This window comes from Ylistrum balloti, unplaced genomic scaffold (assembly GCF_031769215.1).
Source record: "Ylistrum balloti isolate Yb309-2 unplaced genomic scaffold, AGI_CSIRO_Ybal_v1 Utg370240, whole genome shotgun sequence".
Lineage (NCBI taxonomy): Eukaryota > Metazoa > Mollusca > Bivalvia > Pectinida > Pectinidae > Ylistrum > Ylistrum balloti.
The window spans coordinates 1155605-1183258 of NW_026782195.1; the positions used below are offsets into that span (position 1 = coordinate 1155605).

Below are 27654 nucleotides of genomic sequence, written 5' to 3' on the forward strand. Positions count from 1 at the left end.
TATACTGTTGTGGTGCAGGAACTATGACCTGAACCTTTGTATAGGGTACTACGGCCCGGTACCCATGTGTAGAGAACCATGGACTTGTACGTTTGTGAAGGGAAATATGACCTTGTACTTTTGTGATGAAGGGAACTATGACCTTGTACTTTTGTGATGAAGGGAACTATGACCTTGTACTTTTGTGATGAAGGGAACTATGACCTTGTACTTTTGTGATGAAGGGAACTATGACCTTGTATTTTTGTGATGAAGGGACTATGACCTTGTACTGTTGTGATGAAGGGAATTATGACCTTGTACTTTTGTGATGAAGGGTACTATGACCTTGTACTTTTGTGATGAAGGGAACTATGACCTTGTACTTTTGTGATGAAGGGAACTATGACCTTGTACTGTTGTGATGAAGGGAACTATGACCTTGTACTTTGGTGATGAAGAGAACTATGACCTTGTACTGTTGTGATGAAAGGAACTATGACCTTGTACTTTTGTGATGAAGGGTACTATGACCTTGTACTTTTGGGGTGACGGGAACTATGACCTTGTACTTTGGTGATGAAGGGAACTATGACCTTGTACTGTTGTGATGAAGGGAACTATGACCTTATACTTTTGAGATGAAGGGAACAATGACCTTGTACTAAGGGAACTATGACCTTGTACTTTTGTGATGAAGGGAACTATGACCTTGTACTTTTGTGATGAAGGGAACTATGACCTTGTACTGTTGTGATGAAGGGAACTATGACCTTGTACTTTTGTGATGAAGGGAACTATGACCTTGTACTAAGGGAACTATGACCTTGTACTAAGGGAACTATGACCTTGTACTGTTGTGATGAAGGGAACTATGACCTTGTACTTTTGTGATGAAGGGAACAATGACCTTGTACTAATGGAACTATGACCTTGTACTTTTGTGATGAAGGGAACTATGACCTTGTACTTTTGTGATGAAGGGAACTATGACCTTGTACTAAGGGAACTATGACCTTGTACTTTTGTGATGAAGGGAACTATGACCTTGTACTTTTGTGATGAAGGAAACTATGACCTTGTACTGTTGTGGTGAAGGGAAATATGACCTTGTACTTTTATAAAAGGAATAATGACCATGAAATTTTATATATTGGTTAATGACATTTTTAAAGCGAACTATGGAATTATTTTGTGGTGGTGAAGTGAACTTTGACCTTGTACTGTTGTTTAGTTAACTTGTAACTTCAGCCTCGTTCTGTTATAAAAAATCTGACTTTGTACTGTTGTATAGGGAACTATGATATTGTACTGTAATAATCAAAACACGACACTTTCTGTAATTTGACTGAAATGTAAGCGATATTTCAACGGGAAACCATAAATTTTCTTTTTAGATAGATATCACATTTCTAATAGAAATGTGAAAATAATATGTCAAAAATTAATCAATGGTTCATATCGTAGTAAGGATATTGCCAGTGTCTTTTAAACGGACTATTCTACCGTTCTCTGTAGTTACCTGTCAGTGACATCTTAACCATTAGTTAACAATTGATATTGATTTAGAGCGCGAAATATTCTACACTTTGAACATCTTATCGATTGTTGGACTTTAAAACAATTCATTAATATGATATCGATTCATTGGATTACGTAACCTCAGGTGAAGTTCTGAGGTGCGGGTTTTTGTTTTATTCCGGGAACCAGTCTGTGCTAACGTGGTTGTGTCCATGGACAAGACTTTTTATCCTTATTACTTTGGATGGTATGCGACGGACCTTCCGTGAGTTGTTCAGTTGGTTAGCCTGCAGCTACATCTAGATGACACCGACTCTTTATAAACCAAAACAAACAGACATATTAAAGGCAATCCGATTTTTTATGTAATCCAGGTGCAAGTGCAACGCGAGAATATGTTTAAGTTATCGACGATACAAGCTACTTAACGATACCATAAAGAATCAAAGCTTTATCACGTGTTACAGTCATAGTTAAATCTCGCGGGAAAATCCAGACAATAAATATACATGTAGACTGGTGTTTCACATGCAAAATTGGTCAATTAATTTATCCAAGGCGAGTATGTGAAACTTTATCTGCTTATTTTTCTATCAGTGTACAGTGCAAAACGGAAAAAAATCAAGATTTCTGGTTTAACCTTGAGCTGATTTAGATCTATCTTTGTACTTAACATCCCATCTGTGCCACAAATCCGAATATATGGAAAGTATCCCATAAACCCTTATCAGACTATTTCATAAGTACATATGTGTGTGTTGGATAGGGATAGTCAACCCGAGGGTCATGAAAAGTGATAAAGCCCCTCAGCTGAGCTTCAGGTTTTAACAAAACCTTTTTTTGAAACACATCATTAGTTAGCAAACAACAATTACTATACAAATGTATTTGAAATATGCCTGACTTGTCAATATGCGCGCGTAAATGTATTTTATATTACACTCGCAGACGTGTTATATATGCCCAGTAAACCCGGATGTAATACCCAAGACAGACCAATAAATTACACACGTAGAAATGAGAGAAACATACAGACCAACATAACACAGGTAGAAACACTCAGTAACACACAGGTGTTATGCCTAGGACAAACCAATATCACACAGACAGAAATGATAGCAACACTCAGATAACACAGGTGTAATGTCCAGGACAGACCAATATTATACAGACAGAAACGATAACAACATTCAGATAACACAGGTGTAATGTCCAGGACAGACCAATATTATACAGACAGAAATGATAGCAACACTCAGATAACACAGGTGTAATGTCCAGGACAGACCAATATTATACAGACAGAAATGATAGAAACACCCAGGTAACACAGGTGTAATGCCCTGGACAGACCAATATTACACAGACAGAAATAATAGAGACACCCAGGTAACACGGGCGTAATTTCCAGAACAGACCAATATTACACATGTAGAAATAATAGAGACACCCAGGTAACACAGGTGTAATGCCCTGGACAGACCAATATTACACGGGTAGAAATGATAGAGACATTCAGTTAACACAGGTGTAATAAACAGGACAGGTCAATATTACACGGGTAGAAACGAGAGAAAATTTATGAAATACATAATCGATATTCCTCCTGGAATACCGACAGCTTGGCTTGCCCATCACCCTGACGTTATCGACGCGAGTAAAACTATAGCGTTCTGTGAGTTGTTTGTGTCGGAAACGATGACCGGTCAAATTCCACATTTGAAATATGTGTCGTGAGACATGTAATAATAATATATCATTACAAAGATGATGGACAATAATAATTTGTATCTTTCATATATGACACCCAGGTACGGCTGACGACCGACTCTCATTATAGTCTCCATGTCAAATTATAATCGGTGGCCACAATAGCACGTGATTGACCGATCACTTTCCAACTGCGCGGTAATCACGGACTACTTCCGACCAGAGGATAGTGTAATGTACATGTTGCCGTTATGGACTGGCATGCTATCACAGCAGACATTCATTGCTTCCGTTAGGCAGGAGACAACGGTGATCCAGGTAGACAGCCAACAGCACTTAAGGTTTTGAGTTATCTAGTCGTGTTCTACTTCGTGGTAATTTTCTCTTACTTATCAAAGAGATCAAAATCCAAGGACCAATTCCTTCTCTATAATTATAAAGACAGGAACTAGTCTATATTCCGGGTAGAATTTAACATGGAAACACTCCGCGTATCGTCATAACATGACAATACTCCGTGTATCGACACAATATGACAATACTCCGTGTACCGACACAATATGACAATACTCTGTGTACCGACACAAAATGACAATACTCCGTGTACCGACACAATATGACAATACTCCGTGTACCGATACAACATGACACTACTCCGTGTACCGACAAAACATGACAATACTCCGTGTACCGACACAACATGACAATACTCCGTGTACCGACACAATATGACAATACTCCGTGTACCGATACAACATGACACTATTCCGTGTACCGACACAATATGACAATACTCCGTGTACCGACATAACATGACAAAACTCCGTGTACCGACACAATATGACAATATTCCGTGTATCGACACAACATGACAATACTCCGTGTACCGACACAACATGACAATACTCCGTGTACCGACACAATATGACAATATTCCGTGTATCGACACAACATGACAATATTCCGTGTTCAGATACAACATGACAATATTCCGAGTACCGACACAACATGACAATACTTTGTGTATCTACACACCAAGACAATAATCAGTGTGCCGACACAACATGAAATACTCTATGTGGAGAAGTTATTGTTTATGGGTCAGTATTAAACTTCATATGTCGGTTCCCATCGGTCCTTAGGTCCACACTGTCTATTTTTTAGACAGATCAAAAAAATAAATGACTGACAGACGTCCACCTAAGGTAATAACATTTACATTTACCGTTTTATTCACGGTCAATTTTTACACATGATCCCATTTGTCCTTATAGCTATATATTGTCCGTTCTGAAACTGTTTGGAGAAATAAAACGGCCGACAGATGATCATTTTTTATTTTGACATTTATTGGTTTGTTTTTCCTGTTTCTTGAAAATATATCATGTATTATTCTTAAATAACGTTCTTGTCGGTCCCATGTTGTGTATTGTCCGTTTTGCGACTGATAGGGAAACAAAATGGCCGATAGGTAACCATCTTGGGTTTTGAACATGTGATTTGTTACTGCTATTTCCTAAAAAAAAATGCTGCTACCGTTGAATACTGTTACCATATGATTAATTCCCTGTTCCACACAGCTTAAATCTCAAAGCAAGTAAGACTCTGTCACGCTGATAGAACAGTACTTTGACAATAGGAAATCGTTGAAAATATATTCCAGTTTCAATAACAGTTTTATTGCAATATAGATGTAAGAGAGCGGAGGAGCACTACATATCAATTATCTAGGTCAACTTTCTATCCTTCAAGTAATATAAATCTGAGATTGAATGAAATCACGTGATCTAACAAGGAAGTGGTATTGGGCTTATTAATTCTGAACGTTTTAACTGTCCAATGAAATGTCAGCATACACGTGATACCCTGTAGATATTGCAGGTCAGTAACTGATAAAACAATCATACTACAGATAGTGTGAACCAACTGTATTATACAAACAATGACCCTCATTCAGAGAAAAAATATTCACATCGATTTTTCAAGTCTCAACGCAACCGTCAGATTACAGCTGTCAGTCAACGCAATACACATGTATGGAAGACGGAGCTGTCTGAAAACGAGCACAGATATTTTACCTACCACTGGAGCTGTCCGGGGACCCATCCCCTGTACTTAACGGATTGACGGAGTTGTCCAGAGAACCATCACCTGTACTTAACGGATTAACGGAGCTGTCCAGAGAACCATCACCTGTACTTAACGGAGTAACGGAGCTGTCCAGAGAACCATCACCTGTACTTAACGGACTAACGGAGCTGTCCAGAGAACCATCACCTGTACTTAACGGAGTAACGGAGCTGTCCAGAGAACCATCACCTGTACTTAACGGACTAACGGAGCTGTCCAGAGAACCATCACCTGTACTTAACGGATGAACGGAGTTGTCCAGAGAACCATCACCCGTACTTAACGGATTAACAGAGTTGTCCAGACACGGATCACCTGTACTTAACGGAGTCCAGAGAACCATCAGACAACCATCAACTGTACCTTACGGATTAACGGAGGTGTCCAGACAACCATCCCCTCTACCTTACGGATTAACGAAGTTGTCCAGAAAACCATCACCTGTACTTAACGGACTAACGGGGTTGTCCAGAGAACCATCACCTGTACTTAACGGAGCTGTCCAGACTGTACCTTACGGATTAACGGGTTGTCCAGAGAACCATCACCTGTACCTTACAACTGTAACCTAACGGAAAACCATCACTGTACCTTAACGGATTAACGGGGTTGTCCAGACAACCATCCCCTGTACCTTACGGATTAACGGGGTTGTCCAGACAACCATCACCTACCTTACTTAACGGAGGTGGACTTACCTTCCAGAGAACCATCACGGACTAACGGAGTTACCTTACGGACTAACGGGGTTGTCCAGACAACCATCAACTGTACCTTACGGATTAACGGAGGTGTCCAGACAACCATCCCCTCTACCTTACGGATTAACGAAGTTGTCCAGAAAACCATCACCTGTACTTAACGGACTAACGGGGTTGTCCAGAGAACCATCACCTGTACTTAACGGACTAACGGGGTTGTCCAGAGAACCATCACCTGTACCTTACGGACTAACGGGGTTGTCCAGACAACCATCAACTGTACCTTACGGATTAACGGAGGTGTCCAGACAACCATCCCCTGTACCTTACGGATTAACGGAGTTGTCCAGGGAACCATCCCCTGTACCTTACGGATTAACGGAGTTGTCCAGGGAACCATCCCCTGTACCTTACGGACTAACGGAGTTGTCCAGACAACCATTACCTGTACCTTACGGATTGACGGAGGTGTCCAGACAACCATCACCTGCACCTTACGGATTAACGGAGTTGTCCAGGGAACCAGCACAGGTACACGTTAACTGATAAGAACCAGCACGAATACGTGATTGAATTATTTTAATATCCAGAGAAGTCATCCCTTGTAATTCGTGGAGCTAACGGAGCGGTTCAGAGAATCCGTACTGGTCCTTTGATCACTATCGGCGCTGTCCGGGAAAACAGCATCGTTACTCTACAAACTAACGGAGAGGTGTATTTCTTGCCATGATTATATACAAGTATTATGTGTGATGTAGGTCTTGCAGATAAAATGTAGGATTTTGCGCAGGTAACGTCATTAGACAACTCAGAATGATGTAATTAATAAAAACCCCTCTGTATAACAGGCAAGTTTCAAATAATTCCCAACTTTGATAGAAACACATCAAATACACGATCGCATCTGCTCCTGCCATGAAAGTAGCTATTCTCAAATCGAATGTTCATTCGGACAAAGAGCCCGTTTTGTGGATTTTGTGGCGTCTGGTCTGTACCAGAGAAATTGTGAATTCGAAATGAGGACTTTATGAGAATTTAACGTTTTCAATCTCAATCTGTAATTTTCTAAGAAACATAAATTGAATATCCGACCCGCCACCGCACCGTCGGCCCACCATAAAACTGGGAACGACGACCAGTTAATGACCTGAAAGACTAGTATCCAGTAATTGAATGTTGGCGAAGTAATTAATTTAGTTTAAATGTGCTTATAAACTTCTACAAAACGCTGTATGGTAAAAAAAAATAATTGAGTGTTTAAAAACCCAGTGTTATCTTCACAGCTGATCTTAATGTAAACAGAAAACTTCGTGTAGACTTACACAACGAGAACAACGTAAATGCCGAGTTCGTGATAAACAGTTAATGTCAAGGCTAAATTGAACAGCAAACTAAGCTAACAGAAGCCAACCAGAAGCCGCTCACTTACGCGGTACGTATTGGAATTCCTGTTACAGAATTTACAGTGCCTTAAACGGGATAAAAGAGTCTGATCTGATACGGAAACTATAACTGTATTACATATATATTGATAGCAATTTTCTGATAGAAACATTGTGATTGATACAGATATTCTGTGAGTGCATATGAAACGTATACCATATTAGGCTTTGCAGGTGTTACGAATGTAATCCAGGGTCTAAATAACGAAACTTCACATACTGATCAATATCGCAATATGCATCTATCATCAATTAAATCGAGATAACATTAATTTAATGGTATAAAGGCAAAAGCCATATTTATGTCGTCATCAATATTATGACGTCATAATTGTAAAATGTGATACAAGTTATTCTCAGAAGGAGTGGTATAGTAATGATGCATACAGATATTATAAGAAAATTATTGATTTCAATGTAACGTTCCCTTTAAGATAGTTCCTAATAGGAGGTATTTAGCGTGACGCATCTTCTCGGGAGCGTAGTTAACGGTGTTGTGATGTAATATATTTCGTTAGATATAAAAGAATAAAGGCATACCATTGTTATTTTAAGACAAATATTTCCATTGTCATAAAGGCTTACTAGATTGGTAACAGTAACATGTGAGTTTATTTTGGGTATTTTATGTAACTAGAGTCTCGTCAGTTTATATAACATGAGAGTCAGGTATGTATTTGAAAATTGTTGACTTACCTCCAGGAAACGATCCCTTGTAACTACAAGTATTTTTTTTTACACGTTGTTTCTTGTACATTCCGGTAAAAGATATAGGAATTGAATTGTGAACGTTCATCTTAAGGACTGAGATAAAAATAGCAGATGTAAATTTTTAAATTCGTGAAATTATAAAAGGAAGTTCATGAATGACCTAAAACTAATAAAACAGACGAGTTTTGTTGTGTGTTACGTACGTGTTGTGTGACATAATAATGTTAATACGAAACAGGCAAGCATTATATCTGAAACACGTCATTACAGGAGCCAGTTTTAAAAAGAGGATTTCAGGACGTCCGATTGAATATTCAGTAGTGAGGACTTCCGAGTGTATATTCAGACGTCAGGACGTCCGATAGAATATTCAGTCGTGAGGACGTCCTAGAGTATATTCGGTCGTCAGGACCTCCGAGAGTGTATTCAGTCGTCAGGACGGACGAGAGTGCATTCAGTCGTCAGGACGTCTAGAGTGTATTCAGTCGTGAGGACGTCCTAGAGTATATTCAGTCGTCAGGACGTCCGAGATTATATCCAGTCGTCAGGACGGACGAAAGTATATTCAGTCGTCAGGACGTCCAAGAATATATTCAGTCGTCAGGACGTCCGAGAGTATATTCAGTCGTCAGGACTTCCGAGAGTGTATTCAGTTGTCAGGACGTCCGAGAGTATATTCAGTCGTCAGGACGTCCTAGAATATATTCAGCCGTCAGAATACCTAGAGTATGTTCAGCTATCAAAATGCCAGCAGCATGCTTACCTTGACCTGAGTCCTCTCCGATAATTTTTGAGAACAATCCATTTTTCCAGGGCTTACTTAGAGCGTATCCAGAATAATTTGTTTTGTCTGTTTCTGGGTTATCGCCCGTGAACAATCAGTGTCATTTTGAAGCGGTGTATCCTTGTAGCAGCTGATTTCTACTTCACTGAACAACATACGGGAGACCCGTCGCATGCCATCCAAATCAGTTAGAAACTCAGACCACAACGGGTAGGGAGCGCCGAACCAAGCACCTTACCAGAGTGCAAAAGTTTTAACTGACTGAGTTGTCGAGGGCCCTTTCCTGAATCAGAAGAGCAGCAAGGATTTTATCTTCAGTTTTGTACATTTTTTCTGGAATTCTGAAGATTTTTGTGTCCTGAACAGCAGTCTGCTACATAGCGTATATGTTATATATATACATTAGTGAGAATGTGAACTTAATGAACCAGATCCTTCGCTAACAAGGTACGCATTCAGCATCATTTGGAATCATACAGACACAACTGGGCCTCACGCAGGTACAAGTAGAGCTGCGATGCATCAGAAGACGGAGGGAAGAGAGGAGGAGAATCACGCGCTTGGCACGCAGGTTACACGGAACATACTCAAGTACCACACAGGTACCACTCGTCCAACAAGGTTCACGCGAAACTCACGCAAATCTCGGCATGTTATAATACGTGCAGTACATCAAACCCGTATATTTGCCCTGGGTTTCCGGACTTGCGAGAGTCACAGCCGGTCACACGCGGTTCCTACAGAGAACTTCCACTTGCCAAACATGAGAGGTTTTACATTCATTCAAACTAGATCTACATCTAGGTCATCCTAAGCTCTAGTCACAATGTCAGTCACGCTGCTGACTGATCCGAATTTACTCTGAATCGTCGTCAAAATGTCCTAAATGTTCTTTTAAAATAACAGTGAATTAATATGTCCATAATATAGTAAAATACAATATGATTTGTAGAACCAGTAGACAATGAAGGTTACACTGGATTTTGTAAACACATTGACGCTCTGTCGGTAACCAAATTCGGTGGTATATCGTGAAAATGAATTGCCAATTATGTATGTTACTTAAAAATAGATAGCAGTCACATAGACCTTGTGTTGTTTGGTAAAATACATACGCCTCCGCGTCTTACTATTCTACAACACGCTTGTTTGATGGGGTTGAAAATGAGTTGAACGCTAGCCATCAGTAATGAAGTTTAATGTACTTTTATAGTAAAACACAAAACAACATGATTTTGGATACACTGATGATGATTAGCATATGTAAACACACTTAAAGAACACAAGATGTTCTCAAGACAACGTACAGAAAATTCATTAGATATTTACTGTCTCTGTAAGTATTTGTTTTAAATGAGCGAATGGGTGCGGATAGTGAAGTAGGAAAACTCATTTGCAAAAATTGCTTGTGTCGTAGACTGTTTTATTGTACTGTAGGTGAATTTGAACTGCTAAAGTTAGGAGACGAGATAAATTTCTAGGAGCAAAAAGATGGAACGATGATGCAAATGGATTGTCCACTGATAGAGAACGTAGAAAACTATACAACAGAAAATGTAGATCTATCAGCGAAACAGATTATAAATTGTGTGAAAATTTCGTCGATGTTAAACATGCTTTTGGTATTTCCCAATCCGTTACCAACCGTAATGATTGAAAAAAATACAGGAAAACGTTAGTTCTCTAAAGGATATCAATCGGCTTGACAGATTTATCTAAACTCTGAGAGATGATACGAATGTACGGCGATGTAGTCGTGAAAGACCTTGGCGATAAGGAACGTAAGTATCGTAAAGAGTTTTGCCGTGAACGCACGTAAATCCCAGTGACATAAATTTTTATATTGTAAGGTATAGAAAACTAAAAAATTGCCGCAAATATTGATAAAAGTTAAATAAAAACACCAAGGGTATTTTCTTTTTTAATACACATTTCAACATTTAATGGCGATGGTTATGTAACGGATTTTTAAAATTGAATAATTTTCATGATCCAATTTTCGAAAAATACTCCGACGCTAGCTTAAAAACGGTGGCCTTCTTTCCAGTTGAGATATATGTTTGACAAATTCATTGTAACGACCGACCCAAAGGTGTCATCTTTTCTGCCCTTCAAGTGAGTTTGTTGTTAATGTCAGAACGACGATACAGACGTCATCTGTCCTGTAACGTCATGTGATATTCTCAATACAGAGATTAAATACAGTTTTAATATCACGACTAAAATAAAATCATGTCACATGATGTCGTCTCCAAGTATAACTGGATAATTCTATACGAAATGGTACGTAAATACCATTCTCCACTTGAAAGAAATGTACTGACAACTTCTGGTGGGTCTGACGTCACGGTCTCTTGTCGATACCTCTCCACGATGACTGGGAGATAGACGTTATAGTTTTGGATGTCGTACACTAAGAATCAACATGAATTACCATTATGAGAAATAATGTAGTTAGAGAATCATTGTAAGCCTTTTCATATGTATTGACAAATTGACTGGTAAGTGGGCAGAGATTCTATGTCATCAATGGTTTAAAAGAGCGTTTTGATTTGAACACATGAGGGACCGTTGTAATTTTAAAAAATGCATATCTTAGTTTTTGTTGAATTTCGTTGGTATTGCGATCATAGCATCACTTTTAAAATAAAATTATTTTAGAAGGATAGTATGTTTATTTTATTATATACTAAAGATTAGATCACGATTTTTGGTGCGTCTCGTGTTAAAATGACAGAATTCATGATCTTATCTCCAGTAACAAGCATGCTGTCCCCATTCTAAAATAACGAAAGTGTTGATTTTTTATTAGAAATCGTTTGACTTGGTTTATTTATTTATTTTTTTGTTTGTTTGGGTTTTTTTTAATCACATGATTGGAAAGTTTTGCTTAATTTGGCGGGAAAATTGGCGACTAAGTTATCAGTTTACCCTTAGTTTGTATATCAAGCTTATCCTGATGACGCTATTCTAATTGAATATTCTCTCAAAGATTGGTTTACAACATATCTATTCAAAATTCGGTAAACATTTTTGAAAGTTGAGAACATCTACACTCAGCTACTCGGATGGTTTGTGAAGAATCGGAGAAACTCGCACCGAGTGTAAGTATCAAAGTTTGCGTGAATGTTTTTTTAGATTTATCAGGCCCTTGTGACGAGTGAAGACACTTTACGAACGCTTTTTATTTCAGAAGTGGTTTAGTAGGGTCATTTGACGAAATAAAAACCAGCGAATTGCATATATATGACCTTCTACTGCAGCGCAGACATTTTACTTCCAATGTATCCTTTTATAGTTTTCATGTAAAACATAATTAAAGTTGTAAATAATTCAAACTGACTGAAAAACATGCAATACTGTTTTAGACGCATATGCCAAAAGCTTGTCGAAAAGAAAACATATTTGATTTCCCGTTTATAATCATCTACCGGTATTCATTTGAGTTCCGGTTTAAGTGTACTGAAACTTGCAAGTCTTGTCAGTCAAAACATATATCATAAAAATATGTCCTTTCAAAAAGGAAATAATACACATCAATATCAATAACGTTAAGACTTCAAAATGTTATTGTTCTGTTTTTCTGACATTGACAAAACCGGAAGAGCGACACGATCGCTTGTTCTCTGTTAATGGTATCTCTGAACACAATACAAAGCATGCTGGTTCCCCCTTCAAATGAATTGAATAATCCATCCCGGTCCAGTTTAACTTACAACCGCTATCAGGTGTAGAGCAATATATCTTTTAACAGACAAACATGCATCATACTGTTCTTAATGTCATATAAAGACCTCGTTACGAGGGGTGACAATTTATTTGATCTGTTGGCAGCTACAAAGAGGGTTGATAGCACTTCTGTCGACGAATTGTATCGCAGAGTTGCCTTATCATATAACAGTGAGCTAGTTAATAGGGTTAAGGTTAGGGTTTATCTGCATGCAAATTTTGGTAGCGTTTGATCGTTTCTGGAGTGCTAACATTGTTGCAGATATTTTTATGTATCTTACTCCACCCATGGGCTGGAGTATTCAAACAGTCTTCTATTAACAGCAGCAATTTGTGTAAAACTTTACCTTTTTTTTCAATGTTTTTCCTATCATATTTCAGTTAAAAACTTCGATATAAGATTTACGTACATAACAGAACATATTAACAAGGTTTTAGGTGATACGTGTACGCGTAAATAAACTTAGAACCCAAATAAACACAGAAACCAAATAAACATAGAAAATGAAGCTGAGCGAATCACAGTTGTTCCACAATAAAACTCAGTAGCTACCGTGAACTGAAAGAGAGGAAGACGGAACATGTGACGTAGCAGAACAACAATCTGGTGATAAAGGGTAACAAACTGATTCACAACCGTGAGCTTCATAGGCATTTCTAGGGGTAAAGTTTATTAAAAGTTTGTTTGAAAAACGGACGACAACTGCTGCTAAGTATAAAAGTTTGTTTGCGAAACGGACGACAACTGCTGCTAACTATAAAAGTATGTTTGCAAAATCAACAACAACAGATATGTTTGCAAACCGTAAAAATGCAAAACGGATAACACCTTATTCAAATGTATGTTTTCAAAATGGTCAAAAGCTGTTAGTGATAATGAAGCGTTTAAAAAACTTTCCAGAAGTATGTTTGCAAAACGGACAACAACAGGTAATCATAGGGGTATATTTGCACAAAACGGAAATAACAGTTTAGCATAGGAGTATGTTTGAAAAACGGAAATAACAGCTGATTCTTGAGCTGTAAGTGAACAATTGAAAACGAATATTCCATAAAGCAACGATAGACAAGGAGGAAGTATTCACATCTCTCTCTCTCTCTCTCTCTCTCTCTCTCTCTCTCTCTCTCTCTCTCTCTCTCATTGTTTTAGAAAGGGTTTTTGATAAGTTTGTAAGTAAAATTTGTACCCAATCCTATTGCTACTTAAGTCAAAAACAAAGCAACAACAAAAACTGTAGAGCTATGTTGGCAAAACAAACAGCAAGATTTTACTCTAAAGACGTGTATTCAAAACAGACAAGTTCTAAGTCTAGAGATATGTAGCATATATTACCAATTGCAAAACTTAAAGTGTGCAATTCAGCTGCTTAAGGAAAAGATATAACGCAAAGCTGGCGATACCAAAATTTGCCATTGAATGTGTACCACAACCATACCTCTGACAACCTGAAAACAAACAATCACTGGTTTAAAAAAACGAAGATATTCAAATTCATCGTAATATTTCCAGTGTATGAGAGTAACTGCGCGAGTGTTGACACAGTTGCTAGGACGACCACTAAATGTGTATTTACACAAGAACGCAGTCATATCGCATTCTTCTCATCAAGTTTTAAATGACATCATTACCAACAAACAAGAAAGTGAGACGTAATATAAGATTTTAATGCATGCTATAGTACGTTTTGTGCAGCGATCGTTACTCCTATCCAATAACATTGATACGATTTACTTCCTTTACCGACAGTGCCTCTCACCCCATTACCGACGTCGGTTATGTAGTTTAATGGGATGTATCGTACATCAGGTGACAGCACCGTACTCTAACACAATCAGCTCAACTAGGCTCTGCATAAAGCCGTTATGATATAAGTTTGTGTGGAAGTTTCCAGCCGTAATCTGTCTTCGACGGTTGTATAGACCTACACATGATGAATTGACACGTTTCAAATGAGTTTTCTTTATACTTTTAATATTTATGAGTCAGAATCACAGGGAGACAAAATTGATATATTCATATAACGACGGATACACAAATTGCATATTGGGACAAAGTGGTTTCTATTTAAATGTTCACAGGTTGTTTCGACATTTTTGATCCATTAAACGTCTCGTTGAATATGCAATAAACATGCGAGGGAGAGGGGGGTGGAAAGAAATGTTAAAATATTGTATCTCAATTAAAATCTGTGGTAGAACTGAAGTCGTAGATGAAACTCATTTTACATAAGTATGCTCAGCTTATTGATATTAAGAACATCATATATCAGACAGTATTTGTACAGTCGACCATCTTTCTGTAAAATGAATCAATAGTTTATTTCCGGCAATAACGCGAATAACCTCAGAATTTCGTAAGGTATTTTAATCACGCTTTGATTAAGTAAAACATCTTTTTAATGTTTGATCAATAACTTAAAATCTTCTTCATTGCTTGTAAAAATTCCACAGAAAGGATTTTCGTCTGGTGTTTTTCAAACCACTTTGGGTTTTGTCATTATAATGTATGTTTTTGTCTCATGACGTCATAATGAAGTTTTTACAGGATGTATCAAAGTGTGTTGTGCCAATTACGTAAGTGAGCTGTGGTGTGTATATATGTATATATAATTGTTTTGGCTGTGTTCGCGGCCATCTTGCATTGATGAAATATGGTATAATCATTATATACATGTACATTGTAATTCCATGTGCTGTCTCAAACGAAACAAACAAAATATGAATTTAAAAACGTTTAATTGTCACGTGTGTATTGTCACTGTACTATTTGATATGCTTCACCTTGCAGCGCCCCCAAAGACCCCGGTCCTGGGAGGGTGTCTTGGATACTCTCGAGCTTCCTCCTGCCTGTCCTCAGATGCACGATTTCCAATATGTCCACCAACATTACCCCGACTTCTGGAACGAAGACGAGGACTGTCTCTATCTCAACATATTTGTTCCCTTGGTAAGTGTTTAGTACCACCACGAGTACAGTACTACAGTCCTAAAAAATATGATAACTCCTTGAAAGTACAAAACTTGGTCGTCATCATAGATTTATTGTAAATACAGCTACTTAATACCATCATAACACCATCGTAAATTATTGTTAATTTTATTTAATCGTTTCGAATGAGAGGTGATGAATTTTCAAAAAATGGAAAACATAGATTACATATAACCAACACCCCCCCCCTCCCCACCTTACTTTCCACGCCCTCAGATCAAACCAAACGCATTCCAAAATGGTGAGATTGACGACATTATCCAGCACAGGGCTGTTGTACGAGATATGGAACCGGAAATATCATATATACACGTATAAGTATATTTTTATCGTAAACACAATCAAAAGGAGCATCCGACACGATATAGCACCACCTTGTTGGCGTAGCGCGTGCGGGGGCGGACTCTGGGTCATGCGTTATAATTAGCGTCTACATGTGTATTAAAAGAATCGAGATGAACGATTTTTGTGCATAGAGATAAATACAAACTTTCATCTCGGTTGACGCCAGAAGAGAAAAGTTTAAAATAGCTCGCCTGCTGGTGACGTAGTATGTAAACAAGTGTTGGAAATATGCACGTGGCTTTGAAAATTTGCACGCTCCTGTTAGAATCTTTATTTAGTTGTGGTAGTTGTTTTATCATTTGTTGTCATGTTAAGTGCTTTAATACTTGAAGACTTAATTCGTCCCTATATAGTGAATGGGATGTAAGAAAATCTGTAAATATGTGCTGTCTACAAACCCCCGTGTTTAAATATCATTAACATTGCTCGCTACAAATCCTTGTGTAAACAAAAAAAAATACCGTCATGTTAACGAAATCATAATGCAAACAAAACATTCGATGAAAATGGGAACAAAACAAAATAAAGATTTACACGGAAACTCCAGCAAAAGTTCAAGGAGAATAAGGTCAGGTAATCTTGCTCACTAATCCTGTGTTTACATATCAGTAATATTGCTCACTAATCCTGTGTTCACATATCAGTAATATTGCTCACTAATCCCTGTGTTGACTATCAGTAATATTGCTCACTAATCCCTGTGTTTACATATCAGTAATTTTGCTCACTAATCCTGTATTTACATATCAGTAATATTGCTCACTAATCCCTGTGTTGACTATCAGTAATATTGCTCACTAATCCCTGTGTTTACATATCAGTAATTTTGCTCACTAATCCTGTATTTACATATCAGTAATATTGCTCACCAATCCCTGTGTTTACATATCAGTAATATTGCTCACTAATCCCTGTTTACATATCAGTAATTTTGCTCACTAATCCTGTATTTACATATCAGTAATATTGCTCACTAATCCTGTGTTCACATATCAGTAATATTGCTCACTAATCCCTGTGTTGACTATCAGTAATATTGTTCACTAATCCCTGTGTTGACTATCAGTAATATTGCTCACTAATCCCTGTGTTTACATATCAGTAATTTTGCTCACTAATCCTGTATTTACATATCAGTAATATTGCTCACCAATCCCTGTGTTTACATATCAGTAATATTGCTCACTAATCCTGTGTTGACTATCAGTAATATTGCTCGCTTCTCATGTCATCGCTTACAAAACTATAGCATAACTTATCAATAACGTTATATACCAGTTATGACGAACACTGACTACCAAAAGTATAGAATTGGTTTATATAATCATGGTTTGAAGATCGCTTGGTGTTTTTGTTATAAACTATAATTGTTTATATATTCCAATGAACTTGCAAAGCAGGCAGGAGAGTTATTTCCTAAGCCAGACTATAATTGTGACCGGCAGATAAATTAATTACAGTATGGTTTCTCACTGCAGATCGCTGTAGGTAATTCGACAAGCGTTTTTTACAACACTTCAGATCTAATTATGGGCTGTAAATCTGGTCCATGTCAAATCGCAAGGGACGACAGACAGAATACATAAAAAAACACCTTGATGGAACACATAGCTGTCTATCGGGGTAACTTACTATGAAGGTTAGGGGGCAGAATCAATCACACAAATTTATTGCAAGGACAGAAAATGTTTAAAATGGTGTAAGGGGGCGGGGCATGTCGTTGAGAAATTATCGGTTTGATGTTATATGGATGTAGTGGGTTAGGGGCTGTAGGGACAGCTCCAGGCTATCATCCGGGAGTAAAAGGGGTTAGAGAAGGGTAGGGGCAGTATAGTGCACGTGATCATCACTCTGAAAGGTAATGGGAATTGTCGGGTAGGGGTGCAGCAACAGAGATTAAAATTTGGGAGGAAACGTGGAGCGGTAAGCTATGGAGAGGACTAAAGACTACTCCGAAGGTAGCACAACAAGAAGGGTTACTCATCGGGAGAGAGCATAGAAGTAAGGAAAAAGGGAGAGGAGAAGGGGCCGGAGCTACAAATGGTTATCCCAAGTGTTATTCGACTTAAACACACAAAACATCCCTAGGAAGAAAATATAATTGATACAGTGATAACTCTGCATGATAATCTCGAAAAACAGGACAGCTTGTTTTCATCCTAATTAATACGGTATCGCTGGTAATTTCCACGACACGATTTTCTTTTAAAACGACAGAGAAATATTTGAATTTTTCCGATTTTGACGTAAAAAGACATATAATACACTCATGTCTATATTTCAAGGATTTAATTTTCACGTTAATGTACCGCGAAATAGCGAATATATTATCCACGGGAAACTAACCAGCAATACGGTAGCTTGAAATCACTGACTTGTGTGTACCCAGAATCCCAGTGCAGACTTAAGGCTGACAAGTCATCAACTGCCGGAATATATCTTCTTGGACTACTGATGAAGGAAAGAAAAAATCGACAACTCTTTACCATGTTTATAGACGTTGTTTAAAACTTTGATCTCGCCTGGAGGACACGTCTACTCATGAAGATTGGCTGTACATTAAATTTTCGCTTCATGATGCTATCAATATTTGTCGATGTAAAAGGAATCGTTTTGTTTTATGGGCCGTTCGCGAAATTCTTCTGCATCATCAGTTGTGTTTGACACACCGACATTTTTTCGATATCTTCTCTACGTTCTTAACTTGTGATTATTTTATCGATTGACTACCTGCACACTAGATCAGACGGGAATTTTCACACTCGATCTGATGGGAACCTGCACACTAGATCAGACGGGAATTTTCACACTCGATCTGATGGGAACCTGCACACTAGATCAGACAGGAATTTTCACACTCGATCTGATGGGAACCTGCACACTAGATCAGACGGGAATTTTCACACTCGATCTGACGGGAACCTGCACACTAGATCAGACGGGAATTTTCACACTCGATCTGATGGGAACCTGCACACTAGATCAGACGGGAATTTTCACACTCGATCTGATGGGAACCTGCACACTAGATCAGACGGGAATTTTCACACTCGATCTGACGGGAATCTGCACACTCGATCTGATGAAAACCTGCACACCTGATCTGATGGGAACCTGCACACTAGATCTGATGGGAACCTGCACACTCGATCAGATGAAAATCTGCACACCCGATCTGATGGGAATCTGCACACTAGATCTGATGGGAACCTGCACACTAGATCTTATGAGAATCTGCACACTAGATATGATGGGAACCTGCACACTAGATCTTATGAGAATCTGCACACTAGATATGATGAAAACCTGCAGACTCGATCTGATGGGAACATGTACAATAGATCTGATGGGAACCTGTACACTCGATCTTATGAGAATATGCAAACTAGATCTGGGGGGAACCTGCACACTCGATCAGATGGGAGTCTGCACACTAAACCTGGTCAGAATCTGCACACTAAACCTGGTCAGAATCTGCACACTAAACCTGGTCAGAACCTGCACACTCGATCTGGAAGGAACCTGTTCACCTTGTCTTCGGGCGCCGACGCTCAAGGTTTGGATTATGTTCATTAGAGAGATGCTTTAACCGATCACAAGTCCATGTGGCTCGAACAGGGCAGACCTCCTGAAGAATGATAGACCACTATCATGGCGCTGCATATTGTTCATCTCAGCAAAACCAGAAAATACCAGCACCTGAATCTATTCAAACTGACGGTGTCACATTTCCAATCAAGTCAGCAGCGTCCTCTTACTTTAGCAAAGTTTAATGAGAGATTCTCAATGGTAGTGTCGTTGATAAGGATCGGGATGCTTGACTCAAACATATCCAACAGACCTTTGAAACAGCCGATATGATGTAATATAAGTTCGCAAATGAAAAAAGAAAACAGAGGAAATGAGCCGCATCACTCACGCCTATCAAATTCATCCGCAGTATATGCATCGGTGAACGAATCAGGAACTACTCTCCAAACGGGACATCAGAAATGATTTAATGTCACTGAAGTACCAAGGATGATCATACTCCGTGGCGAGCGCATTTATAGCAATACAATAGGTATTCTTGTATTTCTTCCTCGGGCTAGTTTTAATGTCAAGAGAAAAACATATTAATCACACTTTTTATCTGGTGCTGAAGTGCGTCGATTAAATCATCTTTACGCATGACGTCAAGGACAGGAGTGTGTCTGAACATTCGGTCTAGTTTTCTCAAGGTCTTTAATAACGTAGAAATGTATCTTCCCTTGAACAGAGTGTAGGTTAAAAGGAAACACATGGATTTACTCTATGTTTCATATAGTTAAAGCCTATTTGCTGACAACTGTGCATAGAAAAGTTTGATATTAACCGAGTTTGAAGTTTACATATGTGAGACGCGTTTGTGAATACTATTGATATAAGACAATGGTAATATTTGCCGGTACAGTATAAAACAGTGGACTAAGATATTTCATTCAAGAATGCTTTATATAATGATGTAATGTGTTTGAGATGGTTCGATATCAAAGACATCATATACAATTTATGTTGATGGGAAACATTATGACCAGTAAAATCTTGATCATATATATACAGTTTCTTTACAAAGTATACAAACGGATTTCTGGAGGTTGATAATTAGTTTATCAACCTGAAAGAGTTTTGCATTAACCGAAGTTGACGAACGTGATTTATGTGACCGAGATTGAAGTAATTTATGTATATGTTCGTAATGCTGATGTAGTGAATATGGTACCATGTCATTCAAATGATAAAAGAAAGTACGAGATTGGCTCAACAACGACCATAATTACGAAAACTTGAAAGGATTCCAAATTTATCGGCAACTTCTCGACAGAGAAACAACCCCATGTTGTTACTAGAGCGAACACGTTGACCTGGTATCATGTAGATATATTGACTTTTTTATAATTTAGATCATAAATTAATCAAGAACTTAAAATACCAATCGATTTGAAATTTTATTTTAATTCATTGTCTTTTTTTCTTCTCAAAAATGAGTTTGTTGCACTGACAGTAGAGAAACCAATATAGAAGAGTATAAGACAAATATGTTAGATGTTGTAAACTGCATTCGAGATAATCTGTGAGATTCTCTATGTCATTAACTTCACAGTGAGATGCTGTATCAATCTCTAGTTCGTTATATCCAACATACCACATAAACGTCTAAAGTGATGGAGCGAGGTCAAAGCGAAGGAAATGAAATGCAGACTTCACACGATAAACCACGGACTTAAAAATTAAATACAAGAATATTGCAACTAAAGCTGATCCCGGCATTCAGATATTTAATGACATAATAAACGATATCAATTACCGAAAGCCGTCAAACCTCCGACTGCCTCCCGTCGTGTCCGATTAACCATGGAGACACTATCATACTCCCTATAGGCCTACTGAGCAGACTCTGTGGTCCGTCCTATTTTTGGAGCTCTCCTGTTTGGAGGCGTGATTGGTGCATTGGATGTCTCTGAACTTCTTGGCATGTTTATGTTTTGTACCTAGTCAATTGGAAATTTATTTCACATTTTAACTTCTCTCTAGGTATTAAGATATCCATTCATGAAATATGTGAAATTATTTGGCACGATAACAAATTTGATTGCATAACTATCTGTGAGAAGATCAGGGTTGCGAGGCACATGCTGATTGAGACCAAACTATCCTGGGATATACTCTAATGAAATTACAGAAGCGATTAGGCCACATTCCGACCCATTCACAAAACGCTTTCGAGAATTTATCGCAGCGTTGAGATAAAGGAAAAAATTCAAATACTCAACTGTTGATCTCCTGGAATTTAGAAATGACTAAAAATAAAAAAAGAAAATTTTGGAATGTGCTTGTAAAAAAATACTGGTTGCCAGTCAAAATTAACAAATTATCAACTGTGCAGAACACAGCTGATGAAGGAGTTTTATTTCTGTATCATCGATAGTGCTGAGTTATCATTTTTCACATCGTATTTCGGATTTGTATTAATGTGAACTATCGAGTTTGAATATCATTGGAATATATTAATTTATGTCTCAGATGCGCTCTTTTTATTGACACATCAAATATTACAAAGCGTTGTTTTACAGAAAATCTCAAACGATGTTCAGTTTATTTTTTTTCCAATTCTGGAATATTTTTATAAAGGAGTTATGACAGTCGCATGGTGATATTGTGTTTTTTTTATCACGTTTGTTTCTACATTGTAAACATCAGTAAACCGATATCACCCTCAGAATAAAGTTCGGGACATAATTTCCCCACTAAGTTACTATGGAGAGTTATCTCACTGTTGATAATATTATAGATATAATACACCGGCTTTTGGAATATTGATGTGGCAAACAACGCAGTTTTATAACGACTGGCTGTAAAATTGATATAATATAAATGGATTGGATATTCATGTGTCCATAATTTATCTAATTATGTGCTTCAGAATACGTCTACAAATAATCCACTTCCGGTGTTGCTGTACATCCACGGTGGGTCCAATGAAGTCGGAATGGGTGGCATGTTTGACGGGGATATTCTGGCAGGATTCGGGGACATCATCGTCATCAATTTCAACTACAGACTCGGGGCCTTCGGTAAATAGCAACACTTAATAACTACATTTTCTCGAAATATCAGAAATCACGACGTTCAGTTAAAACTTAGGTCTAAGCTGCAGCGAACTTCTGATAGATATAATCGAAGTGATTTTTATTACGAGAGGTATTTCATATTGTACGTAAAACGGTTTGTTAAGTGGTAGGCAATGTGATGACGAAACACAGTTCTAGTATGAAATTTTGGTTTGGACTGTGTCTTAAGAAGACGCTTACTCTTCCGGAACACCTTGTCTTATTCTCCTTGTACTTTGGTATGACTCTCTGTGTAAACCTTTCTTTCGTTCATAATTTTCCCTCTTTTTTCATGGAATTTCAGGTCGGATTATGATTATGTTGACATGTTGGTATTTTCTTGACTTGTTGCTTACATATCGCCAGACAACTCAAATACTTGGTATATATTAACACAATGATATTCTATTCTCAACATTGAATTGTATACATATCGACTGATCACCTATGCAACAGTATATTTCCGAGGTCTGGAAAGGAACAAGAAGAACTCATTTAAAATATTTGATATATTCCATGTTTGTACCGATTGACGAGTTAAACCTTGGTTATGACTACCATATCATATCTCTGTCACCTAGAGCTAATCACCCACGACATCGCCATTGTATTTTACAACACACAAGTCTTTTTAATCTGCAGCGAATGACGCACAATAAATCTGAATACACAATCCCGAACTTACACATAATCAAAGTATTATGCAATGTCCTTTCGCGGAGACGAGTCAACAATAGAACACCCCTAAAGGATGACAGCTCGAGATTGCAATATCCTTTTTAACAAACAGTAGACAATGGCACTATCAGTGTTTCGGATGTGTGGCTTTATTGTAGCGCCCTCTGACGGTGACACCTCTGACAGTGACAGGTTTCTCATTTGTATTTACATTGTAACGCCAGTGGAACGGTTGGAACTGTTAATTTCCATTCTGCGTTGACCTTCAGGCTTCTTTGGTGCGAAGGAGGAAGGTTTAGAGGGAAACTATGGGTTCCTCGACCAGGTGGCAGCCATGAGATGGGTCAATGGCAACATCCATTTTTTTGGCGGTGATCCTAAACGCGTGACGATAGATGGTCACAGCGCAGGCGCAGCGGATGTAGGATTCCATTTAATTTCTCCTCTTACTAAAGGTACTTTCAAGTAGAAATATGGTAACTGTAGTAATACTCTATATATCGGCAGTGACCCCGATCATAACGACAAAAATGTGTTACTGATAACGAAACAACAGCATACACATAAAACAAAACACAAAAACGAAAATTACGGATTGTTTTGATTAATGTCAATTTGCCGCCATATTTACCTGAGACATTTGCTATATGAATCAAAATCATTTTTTGTAAATGACGGGTAAATTAGACAAATTAGGACATTTTCTTCAAACACATTCAACAATCGTATCATTTTATAGGTTTATTCCAGTATGCCGTCATACAGAGCGGATCACCTTTGGCTTTCTGGGCCATGGCGAAATCTTCCTGGAAAAAGGGATACAATGTAAATCTGACTTGTCAGGATTACTGGTGTCCCTCGGGCTCCAACTCCGTAGACTATAAACAGTTCCTGAAGGAGCTGCCCATGAGCCAGATCAGGTTTATACCAGGAAGGGTAAATATTTACTCATTTATTCTATCAATATTTCACACTTGATTTTAGTCTTTAAATCATGGCACAGTTAAGATATAAATTTGCTCCAAATTGAAAATATTCATGTTTATGGAAATGCAACAAGCGGTTTAATCTGATAAGATATGGAAGTTAAACAGATAAGTCGAGTTTGGCCTAAAATAATATACGGAAATAATAACATTTCCAAATTTTTACCTGGTGTAATATTCAATATGATTCTTTTAGCGTTCCTCTGTACTCTAAGTCATTGTAGGTACCTCTAGCGTTCCTCTGTACTCTAAGTCATTGTAGGTACCTCTAGCGTTCCTCTGTACTCTAAGTCATTGTAGGTACCTCTAGCGTTCCTCTGTACTCTAAGTCATTGTAGGTACCTCTAGCGTTCCTCTGTACTCTAAGTCATTGTAAGTACCTCTAGCGTTCCTCTGTACTCTAAGTCATTGTAGGTACCTCTAGCGTTCCTCTGTACTCTAAGTCATTGTAGGTACCTCTAGCGTTCCTCTGTACTCTAAGTCATTGTAGGTACCTCTAGCGTTCCTCTGTACTCTAAGTCATTGTAGGTACCTCTAGCGTTCCTCTGTACTCTAAGTCATTGTAGGTACCTCTAGCGTTCCTCTGTACTCTAAGTCATTGTAGGTACCTCTAGCGTTCCTCTGTACTCTAAGTCATTGTAGGTACCTCTAGCGTTCCTCTGTACTCTAAGTCATTGTAGGTACCTCTAGCGTTGCGTTCCTCTGTACTCTAAGTCATTGTAAGTACCTCTAGCGTTCCTCTGTACTCTAAGTCATTGTAGGTACCTTTAGCGTTCCTCTGTACTCTAAGTCATTGTAGGTACCTCTAGCATTCCTTTGTACAGTTAGTGATCTCAAGTGGAAGCTTTCGTTCTTATAATGCAACACAGAATTGCTTTTATTAAAAAGAAGTTTTCGGCTTTCTTCGACAATTGTATTAAAAACAACCGGTTCACTAAGACATTTAGATCGATATGATAAAGACGGATGGGTTTGCTTATATCAAATTACAAACACGCTGTCAGCAACGAGTTTTTGGTTGTAATCGCTTGAGAGGTGATAGCCGATCATAACACATAGGCTAGGTTGATATTACGATATTTTACGTATGACAATTTTTGTTTTGGCCTCGTCTATGATATCCGATGTAAATTGATTTTTTAAAAAAAATTAATTGCTAAGTCATTTATCAGCTACACCTATATACGATGAAACCGCCACGCTCATGTTTCCGGTACACACTGATCCGTTGTATTTACATCATGACTCCGTGCGTTGATATCACCAAAGGGATTATACTCTTTTGGATATGAGAGGACTAAGACATTTAGATTTGGTTTAAACTAATTTCTAGTTTCCTTACAGACGACAGCAAGTAACCTGATAACCTTTCCCGCCGTCGTTGATGGTTACTATCTAAAGGAGAGACCGGAAATGACGTTCCAGACAGGCAGATTCCATGGCGAGGCCTATCTGATGTCTTTCACCAGAGATGAGGGTTCAGAACATGGTAGACAAATAGATTTTGTTTTAAAATGAAGCATTACATGCAATGATCTAGGCTAGAGTCTGGTGGTCTTACACGTCGTTGAAGCGGTTACATCTTATCGCAAATCTCAAATTAATCATCCAAGATTTGTTAGAGGGATCCTCTAGTGTTTGCCTGTACAATTTCGTACTTCCTTTGATGTGTTCAGGCAATGATTACATCACAAGCTATTTTTGCTTAAAGTTAAATATGTTTCCCAACCTAATTTGCGAAGGGGCTCCGACAAGAAAATTGTTTAACAGTTTGTCAATTCAATTGTTAAAAATCCACCTTTTAAATATATCTGATTACTGGTTACCATCAAAGTATGTATTATTAATATTTCAAAGCTCCGCTCCATACTCTCAAAGCAACTTTTTAGAATACACGACCAACGATGTCCTTTACTTATGCTTGATCTTCGACATTTCACCTCATTCTACATATACATAAACTTGTTTCTCGAGTTTTTTTTCTTTATCTGGCCTTCGACATTCAAAATATTCCATGTTTACGTGTGCCTTATGTAACTTTTCTTTAAACCACCTTCGATAGTACAATAGCTTCTATATACACTTGTGTCTTGTGTAACTTCAGCATTCCTGAACTACGATATTTCATCCGTTTATATATTTACTTATGCCCCATGCGGTTCATTTATCGATGAACTTCATCAATGCCGTCGGTTTCTAGATGAATTAATTTTGTCGGTTTTTCATTTTCAGCTCAAGTACTTCTGGACCAGTATGATAAAAAGGAGGAATTTTCAAAAGAAATGTTTAAGAAAGTGTTACAGCTTTACAAATCAGCATTTCCTAACGTTTGTGGCCTTACAGGTACAAAACAATGTAATTTCCATTTCTCCTTGAAACTGTCTCGCTATTTTCAAACTTTGAATAGTACTTGAGATTTTTTTTTGGTGTTTTTTCTTCATTTAACATAGGGCGTTACCGATATCATCAATTTTTAACAGGGGATGCATTAACAAGAAGCTCCTTTCTTCTAGCCTCTACAACGGAAATAACCAGTTTCCTGGATAACGTTAATTTGACATTTATCTTAACATTTAATATAGAAAATGTTCCAGTGGTAAGATGCCTGAGCTCTCAGCCGACATTTTAATGATTTTATAAAAGTGCCGAACTATTTGTTGCAGAATTGATCCTGCATGAGTACTCTAACTGGAACTACCTCCGCCGAGAGAATGAGTCCCTTCTCAACTTTATCGAGGTACTGTTTTGTATTGTATAACGACTAATTAAAGTCTAGGTAAACACATCTATTAGAAGTGTGGTCAGAACTATATTTGTCCTGTATTTGCTTAACTGTTATAATGAATCTATGTCTTCTTGCTTCTGTGAGAACTTCTCGAATACTTGAGATTCAGATGTGTGACCTTATCGCTTTTAATGCTATTCAAAGTAAACGCATATCTAAAAAATGTATTACGTTAGTTAGATGATAGAGTAAGCTTTGTGAATTGTTCTTTAATAAAAGAACTCGTAATCTCTTTTTTGAAATGAAATTTTTGGACATATTTTATTAAGATTTCCTGTCGTTTTAGATAATATAATCAGGGGGTTAATAGAATTGACACCATTACCTCGATGGCTGGTATGTCGTCACTTTGACTAATATAAAATCATAATAAATTTCACATTGGGCTTACTATAAAATTCTACCACCTCATTAGGACTGACAGATAGGAACACAACCATCCGTTGGAATAGCCGCATGTGCAATTATTAAGTGTTCATAACATGGTGGAAGCCATTTGGATCTTGAATACGTGTGAACGTGTTATCACAATGTT

The 27654-nt window shown here is 37.9% G+C and overlaps 1 protein-coding gene across 1 annotated transcript in view; it reads left to right on the top strand.

Annotated features, from left to right (window-relative positions):
* Nucleotides 1–27654, top strand: part of LOC132552202 (pyrethroid hydrolase Ces2e-like) — a 56216-nt gene that overhangs the window by 22018 nt on the left and 6544 nt on the right. Inside the window, exons 2-8 of the mRNA XM_060216351.1 lie at nt 15496–15654; nt 22484–22634; nt 23618–23803; nt 24088–24284; nt 25679–25823; nt 26567–26677; nt 26998–27071. Of these exons, the coding sequence (XP_060072334.1) occupies nt 15496–15654; nt 22484–22634; nt 23618–23803; nt 24088–24284; nt 25679–25823; nt 26567–26677; nt 26998–27071 (1023 nt within the window). The remainder of the gene's footprint in view (nt 1–15495; nt 15655–22483; nt 22635–23617; nt 23804–24087; nt 24285–25678; nt 25824–26566; nt 26678–26997; nt 27072–27654) is intronic.